General features: G+C 45.2%; 1 protein-coding gene across 1 annotated transcript; it reads right to left on the minus strand.

Annotated features, from left to right (window-relative positions):
* Positions 1-4,199: 4,199 nt before the first annotated feature.
* LOC119340380 (GDSL esterase/lipase At3g09930-like) lies at positions 4,200-6,041 on the minus strand. The gene is made up of 5 exons (XM_037612293.1): positions 5,922-6,041; positions 5,494-5,730; positions 5,115-5,404; positions 4,747-5,023; positions 4,200-4,647 (listed from the first exon to the last, which is right to left on the minus strand). Exons 1-5 carry the CDS (start codon positions 5,974-5,976, stop codon positions 4,403-4,405), a joined length of 1,104 nt encoding a protein of 367 aa, XP_037468190.1. The 5' UTR covers positions 5,977-6,041; the 3' UTR covers positions 4,200-4,402.
* Between the last annotated feature and the right edge of the window lie 2,544 nt (positions 6,042-8,585).

Below are 8,585 nucleotides of genomic sequence, written 5' to 3' on the forward strand. Positions count from 1 at the left end.
GGGGAGGGGGACTTCAGTTTGTGATTTAGAGCTCGAACACCTGAGACCTGACACACCCTTTTCCAGCGGCGGTGTGTGTGGAGGGCTGGCACCCCAAGGATCTGGATGTAATTTCTTTGTTTGATCTGGGTGTGCTATATCGTTGGACTTCCCTAATGTAGTTCTAGGGTCCTTTATGCAAAAAAACCCAGCCAGCAGATCCTCCAACCAACTAATCTAGTAATCTCTCAAAAAATAGTGTTTCACCTTCAAAAGTTCTCTTCTCTACCTTACTTTTCTCTAGAAGTGTGCAAACTAAATAAAAATGGGATGATTGTTCCCCTCCCCCACTTCGATGTTGATGTAGTGTTAATGTAGTGAGCAGTGGATTGTTTAATTTTATTATGTATGATGTTAATGTTGTACCATTGATCTGTTTGTGCAATGAGCTAGTTTAAATTTGTGTTTGAAATGAGTGTGTGCATAGAGTTGTGCCATTGGAGTCCAAATATATGCAAGTTTTGTTTGTTAGTTTTTCTTGCTTGGTTCATGTCTTGCATTATGTTGTCCTGTGATGTCTGCTTGCTAGATGGGATTGTCCGCATGTTGTACCAAGAATTTGGGATGAAGCCATTAACTTTGTCCCATTGTTTGTTGGAGTTGAATAGGAAGCCCATGTGGGAAACCCTCTTTAAGATCTCAAGAACTCAACTAAGAAGAACAAGAACAATGATGGGAGAAGGTCCCACCAATCTATTGGATTCAATGATGATGATGACCAAGGTGGAGGGGTTGCAAGAGTTGAGACCAAAACAAAGAGGAGTAGGCACTTGAGGGGGAAGAATTCCGAGAGAAACATTGTTGATCACATAGTTCTTCATTTTCTTTAGTGATTTCTTTGTACATTGTTTTTTCATCATCGAGAGAAGATATTTCCATTTATTTATTTTTATTAATTTTTAGCCATTTGTCATCGTTCATTACTTTTGTTACTCAGTCTATAAACTTGCCTTCTCGCTATTTTGTGCATTGTAATTCTTCATTTATATGTCGACATTCTCTCTCCTACGAGGCGATTAGACATTTTTCGCCTCCCGTCGGCGCTGCCGTGGATCGCATCATCTTCTCTAGCCTTAGGGCCATGGGGGCATGGTGGATTCTCGTACTTGCCAACGGGAGAGCTCCTACATTGCTTTTAGGTGTTCTTTTGTGTTCATTTAGGGTTCGTGTCCTGTTTAGGAAAATGAAACGGCAGCGGCTCTCTGAAGTTGGAATATGGTTCTCCCCACCTAGCGTTCATTCTGGAGGTGCGTCTGGCATCTTGGGAGGGTGTGTGGAGATGTGTCTTCGATCAGTAGTTGTGTTTCATGGATCCACTTGGATCCAGTCTTAGTTCGTCTGTGCTCGTGTGTCTTCAGTTTGGAAACTTTTGGTTTATGCTTCTCTTCATCGAAGGAGGTCGCTATTCTGGTGCATTGGTCCTATTGGGCCTTAGCATGACGACTTCCCGGATGTACTACAACAAGAGGCGATTACAGCAGCACGCCTTCGGCTCGCTCCTGTGCTTGTATTCATCGTTAGGTGGTCTACGGACCTGGATCTAATTTTTACTTCTAGTGTTCTTTGTACTTCCTTGACAGATGATGAATAGATCGGAAGTTGTTCTTGCAAAAAAAATGTCTTCATTCTATAGCCTGCAGTTGTCATGTTTCATTCTTATTTCATTCTCCCATCCATCAATATTGTGTTAGCTTTTCCTCATTGTTATGATTTCACTCATATCATTGCTCTTTATTCAGTGTATTGTTTGCTATGCTTATTCATATCTATGTTCCGGTTAGACTACTACACTAGAAGCTTTATTTTTTGTATAAGCTATTCTTCAGTCTGCCCGATATATACCCAAATTTTGGTGGAATTATGGTCTTTGGGTCTAATATTTTCGGTGTTCATTTTTTGATGTTCTGCCGTAATCTAGGATTGTTCATATTTCCTAGATAACATCGTGATAATTTGTCAGTATTAGTGTTAAGCCAGTGAAAATTCGGTCTAGATAGTTAATCATGATCTTTTCAGTTAGTTTATTTTTGTAGCTATCTACAAGTGTTTGGGTTTTTCATTTATTTAGATAACCTTACAAGGTGGGTGCCTCTAGCCCAGTTCTGATTGTCAAGATAACTCAACAAGGTGTTGCCAAATGTCGCGTCACTTGTGGTATGTGGGTATTTCTCATGAATGTGTTCTTGTCAAGAGTGTGTTTATTTTGTTCTTTCTAAAACCATGCATGATGTAGCTTTTTCCTAGTTTTCTCTTGACAGTCCTTCCCGTAACACACAGTGCAAATGTTAATCTAGTACACGAGGCTGGTGCCTTGGTTGTTTACACAAAAGGGCCAGCTCTTATCACATATGTACCAGTCCAACTGTGCACGGTTTGTCTACTAGACCGGGAAAAGTAGATATCAAAACAAGCCTTGTCTCCGCTTCATATAAAGCAATCAGCATGTCCATACAACAAGTTCAATTAACAGAAAAGTAAAAGTAAGTTACTTGGGGCAACAACACAGACATGCCATGAAACAAATAAGTAGAAAATGGCACCAAGCAGCTGGTAGAGTGGCTATGTGGTAGGGCAAGGCAGCGCACTGCTCGCGTCCATCATGCTGCCAAGCCGGTCCTGATCATACGTCCTAGAGAGCGAGTGTCCTTGCTGGAAAATGCCAGAAATTTGAATACAACATCAGTGGCCTGCTGTAAGAAAACCAGCTCAATAACCATCTTATTGTGCATCGTCCAAATGGTCCAGTTCATTGATGCGAACACTAACTAGAAGAGGCGTCTCTCTTCCTCCCGGTGTAGTTCGCCTGAGTTTCGAGAAACCCAGCCAGGCTAAGGCCTCCAAATTAAGCCACACCACCTCAAAGAAAATGGGCAGCATGGCAATTAAGGAAGTTATGTGTCCTAGTCCCCGGGACACCACAAAAGAGGCAAAAATCATCCCCAGGCACATTCCACTTGATGACCTCCATCCCAGATGGGAGATGATCCCGCAGAAGCTGCCACACAAAGATATTGGTCTCCAGAGGTAAGGGTGATCTCCACAATGGTCCAATGGGAAAAAGAGACCAGCACCCCTTTTGTTCACCGCCTAACTAAAATCCGCATTGAGCGGAATAAGTTGGTAAGTTTTGTGAATTTGTTTGTATCTTATTTACATTCTCTGCTAGCTTTTTTGTTTGCTTTTTATGTAGTCAGTTTCAGTTTATCAATGTCTAGGTATCCATGCTAGTACCATTTAAGTGAATGTGTGGTCGGATGATTTTACTGCTGTTGTCTTTGTTTTTGTTGTTCTCTTTGCTTACTTTTCCAAAGACTACATCCACTCATATTGTGAGTCCATTCATCAATTAATTTTGTTTTGAGTGTTCTAAATCCATGCTCGGTCTTCTCTAATTCTGCTCAAGGTACTAACCAAGTTATCTTTATTCTTTCAGTGTCAGTGTGAAACACTAACCAAGTTATCTTCATTTTTTTCAGTTTCATGATTATTTTTCACTCTTTCAGCCTTAATTAAGTTTGTCTCGCAAGGTACAACTTAAGATACTAACCAAATTATCTGCACCCTTAACCTTAGCTTTCAGTTCAATTTTATCCAAACTGTGAAAGCATTACAACGTGATCCTTCTCAAAATTTATGTGTGGACTTGTAACCTAGCTAGTCTCCCCACTTTTCTCTTCCTCCTGTATAAGATAGAGGTTGAAGTTGGATCTCGTTTGGGACTTCTCCCTCCTTGTCTTGTCATCCCGCTCCTCTACACCGTTGCCTTTCGTCCTGTGTTATGCTATTCATTCCACAGTTGGACATAAAAATTGGCTGAGACCAAATAAAATTCAGATATAAGAAAATATGACACAATCATCTCGGCAAGTGCACTATGAAATCAGGCCCCAAGCAAACACACGAACAAGTGGCACCGCATTCCATTGTGATTGGGACGGCCATCAGTGATCTACCGCACGGGGTCGTTGGAGGAGAGTAGCGTAAGGGTGTTGCGGTCCCTGCCGATCTACCTTGTGTGCACCACGCGCAGTCTTTGAGACACAGAACTATATAATTTCTGGGACCACGCGCGGTTCTAGCAAGTAATCCAGGCAAGATGCATCATATGCAAGCATACTGATTAGAGTAATCATAAGCATGCACGCTATATCTCACTCAAATAAACGACCAAATTTTCAATCTCAACAAATAGGGGATAAAACAATAAGCAAATTAGCACCCGTTCATGTTTAATCTATAATACTAAAACTCCATCAAAACACGAGTAGAAAAAACTCACAGCCTTCTTACTAAACTCGCATGCTATTTATAAAAGCTAACCTAAAAGATATTGTGCCAACTAGCTTGCCATCAAGCTGATGCATTACGCAATGTAGTCCTTATCAAGAAACTCCGTCAAAGGCTGTTGCAGCGCCTTCATTACAGCCTCCCACCCAGCATGTGTTGGGTGTGTCTGGTCCCAGTAGAACGTCTTGTCGGGATTTTCGCATAGGTCGTACATGTGCTTCCCTGAATGGCTACGCTCTCCACAGAACCCTCCCTCATTGGTACTCTCGCAGCACGGGGTCAGCTTGCCATCAAAATCCTTGGACCGATCCGATCCTCCACCTGCATGCACAAAATATATATGCATGGTTACATAATCGAATCCATACATAAGGAACCAGATTTGACTTACAACATCAATGCGCATATATGTGTATTTACCAGGGGCGTGATTGACGATGTCAGTGAAGGCTGAGTAGAGGTCCAGAATGTGAACGTTATCCCTTTCGTCAAGCATTTGCTTTAGATACTTGTTGTGGACGGACGCGCCATAATTGCCAAGAAGGTCGCATGTGGTGTAGTTGTTCGAACTAGTATGCAAAGGCGTGCAACCAATGGGATGCAAATTGTTTACTAGCACTTTTCTCACCCCAAGCATCTGCAGTTGTGCCACGTTGTCTAGGATCTCAGTCGCCACGTTTCCGATGTAAGTGTCGAGCTGCATGCAGGAGAAGTAAATTAGTAAGGTGGAGATCAGTATAATTAATTGACTTTAATTTGTATGTGCGAGTATGCTAGGTACTACTTACATCATCGAAGCTTGTGTAGAAGCCGGTCTCAATGTCGGAGTCGCTCATGTAGTCATTGCCGGAGATGGCGATGAGCACGACGGAGTGGTGAAGCTGATGTGTTGAGATGACCCCGTCGTTGACAAGCCTCTTGAAAGTTTGAACCTGTGCGGCAAGGGTCGGCACCTTCTTGGTCTTCACCTTGAAGACACCAGCGCCCCCAAAAGCAAAGGTCATGCCAGATGAGTCAGAAGATTGATCTGATGTGAGCTCGTACGCTGGAGGGGCTTCATTGAGGCCCAACATCCTTGCTGCAAGGACAAGGCAGTAGATAGAAACGATTATTTTGGATGCATGCATCTTGATGTATATACTTGAATAACATATGAGTACATCATACCGATAAAATCTGATTGCATCCTGTAGTTCGAGAAGCGCCCGGCCAAAACAGGAGACGTAGCATAATGAGTGTTGAGATAGGAGCCGTATGGGTAGCTCCATTGACGTGATGTCTTTTCACCAATGTTGTTTGGAACATTGCCGTTGTCGACAAAGTCGTCGCCGAAGACAAACATGCTGGACCATTGGTTCTTCGACCGCTTTGAAGAAGGTGTGCCTCGGGCCTCCACACGTGCAGCTGCAACATAAATCGAGCATGTCAGTACATCGTGCGTGGATGCTGAAAGAACATGAAGAACCGGGCAAGATTGAACTTGAAGTGATCGCTAGCAACAGATATGATCTACTAAAAGGAAGATATGGCGGCACGCTAGCAACAAACATCCAAAAGGAAGACATGGTAGCAAGTAGTATGTAATCCGTGCATACCAGCAAAGACGACGACGAGGAGAAGAAAACAAGCAACAGCCGGCGGAAGCTTCATGGCGGCAAAGACGGCGAGGGCAGCCGTCCGGCGCCCGGCGAGGAAGGAGTTGATGGAGAGGGAGGGAGATGGGGATGGGGATGGGATCGTGGTGTGGGCGTAGGGCTATATTTATACGAGGAAGAATGCACGTGTACCTTAGTGTCCTGCTCCTGTTAACTTCGATTCAACTTCTTACCACGGACGATCAACTTGGAGGGGAAGGCGCTGGAGCATGTCTATCACCGACCTAATTCCTTTGACGTTCAATGCAATCTCACGATTCTCTTCCCCTCCTCACGTACTGATCCTGGTCTTCTTTTATCTGCACATACCGATTTTTCTGCCCATTGTTCCTTCTAGATGGTCGCCCCATTCTCCAACCAACACGACACGACAGGAGTGGCCCCCGTCATTGTTCTGGGATGGTCCCAATTCGTTGACAACCTAAAGCTCTCTTAACCAGGACGGCCCCCTCCACCCTCAACTGCTCGCTAAATTGATAGTGCAGCGATGTCAGATAAGTAGTTCTTGTTGGGGCTGATCGGAGCAGCTCCTTCTTCCTCTTGCAGCTCACAAGGGACACATAGAAACACAAGTATTTTGGTGGCCGCTGCGGTTGAGTAAATAGGCAATTTTTTGATTAATTTAATCCTAGAAATAATCATGAACATGGTATTGACAGAATTAACGACATGCTGATTATGATTTAAATAAGCACATACTACGCAAACAGTAGACACTTCTACACATAATGCTAGTACGGCTAACGCAGAATAAACAGGAGCGGGATAAGCGAGTTATACCCCCTCCAACCGGCCAGGCAGAGGCCGCGGCAGCGGCGGTGGAAGCATCGGCGTCCTCGGCAGTCTTCTTCTCGGCCTCGAGCTTCTCAGTGGCAAGACGGGCCGCTCGATTGACTGAGACATGGTGATGACGAAGACGTAGAGGAAGCAGTGGATCAGTGGCGCGCAGTCCCTTAATCGCTTCCCAAAAATCTAATCGCCCCTCTCCCGTAGAGGATCTGGAGAGGCGGGGTTTCGGAGACTTGCTCTCCCTTCAACCGTGTACGCGGCAGACGGGATGGAGTCGCCGGCGGCAGCAGCATCAATGGAACGCCTGGGTGTGACAGCTAGGATTGGAAGACGCCCCACAAATATATGTGCAACCGTGTGGAGAGACGTGGGGTGAGCCCACGTCCGAGTCGGTAACAACCCACGATCTGATGCCTCATATCGTGGTCCACCTGTAAATGACTCTTCGTTCCTGACCGGCAAAAATAAGCGCATTGATGCGAGCTCGGCTCGACTCGTCATGGCGGGCGGCAGCGGAGGAGGATCGTGCGAGGGCTCTTCTCTTCTCAAGTTCCAATAGCACGTGAAAGAGAACCCCTTATAAGGAGGTCCAACTCCTCTCCAACTAGCAACACTACAAAAAAATACACTTCCGTGATGATACATGTTTGTCACAGTAGGTCAGATTTTCTGTCATGCATGTACATCCATGACGATTTTATGACAGAATCAAGATAGTCATACATGTGCTGTCGTAGAAGTGTTTCATGACATTACCAAAATTATCATCACGGAAGTGTCCACTTCCATGACGATAAATCGCGCGTCAGAGAAGTGCTTTCGTCAAGGGTGACCAACACGTGGCATCCACCATAACGGAACGCCGTTAAGATATCGGGTCCGATTTTGGATCCGATAACCCGTTAACAGCCCGGACCAAAGGGGATTTTCCACGTGTAAAATCATCATTGGCCGCACGAAACACATGTTGCCTCACCGTTGGGACAGATGTCATCCACTCATTGAACAGGAGGCGCCTATGATAGGTCGACACGTGGCACGACCCAATAGTGGCCCATTCCGGTGAAAAAGGCCGACCCAGTAAAAATTAGCAGGTCGGCCCATATAAGGCCTACTTGTGTCAGGTCCATTTAAGCCCACGGCCCATACGAGATGTGCCAATTCGTCCCGTCAATGGCCCGTTAAAGATTTGACACCATTGCAGCCCATCGTTAGTTCGAGCCCGCTATATATTTGGGCTCAATATCGGCCCGATGAGATTTCAGCCTGTTAACGGCCCATTCAACGGATGGGCCAATTTTCAGGATGTACATCTTTCGGCCATTTAGCGACCCATTTAAGTGTTGGTCTAATAGCCGGCCCGGTGTGTTTTTCAGCCTGTTGACGGCCCATAAATCTGATGGGCCATTTGTAGTCGGACCTGAGTTTCGGCCTTTTAGCGGCCCATTTAAGTGTTGGGTCAATTTCCGGCCCGGTGTTACTTTCAGCCTGTTGACGGCCCATAAATCAGTTGGGCCATTGGTTGTCAGACCTGAGTTTCGGCCTTTTAGCGACCCATTTAAGTGTTGGGCCAATTCCCGGCCCTGTGTGCCTTTCAGCCTGTTAACGGACAATAAATGAGTTGGGCCATTTGTAGTCGGACCTTAGTTTTGGCCTTTTAACGGCCCATGCCCTTCATGGTCCAATACGAGCCCGGTTTCTCTTTCGGTCTGTGTTGGGGATATAACTACTAAGTGTAAACCGCCCAGGAGGGGCCGGTTCACCCTCAACTATATTAAAGCCCACGAAGACTCTTAAGATGGCGTTTTACTATGA

This window comes from Triticum dicoccoides, chromosome 7B (genome assembly GCF_002162155.2).
Source record: "Triticum dicoccoides isolate Atlit2015 ecotype Zavitan chromosome 7B, WEW_v2.0, whole genome shotgun sequence".
Classification (NCBI taxonomy): Eukaryota; Viridiplantae; Streptophyta; class Magnoliopsida; order Poales; family Poaceae; genus Triticum; species Triticum dicoccoides.

Bases quoted from the DNA above. Each gene is read 5' to 3' on its own strand.
- LOC119340380 (XM_037612293.1), bottom strand. From the start codon at position 5,976: ATGAAGCTTCCGCCGGCTGTTGCTTGTTTTCTTCTCCTCGTCGTCGTC. The intron at 5,731-5,921 runs GTATGCACGGAT...TTTATGTTGCAG, and splicing joins CCTCGTCGTCGTCTTTGCTG to CTGCACGTGTGGAGGCCCGA. The intron at 4,648-4,746 runs GTAAATACACAT...TTGTGCATGCAG, and splicing joins CATCGTCAATCACGCCCCTG to GTGGAGGATCGGATCGGTCC.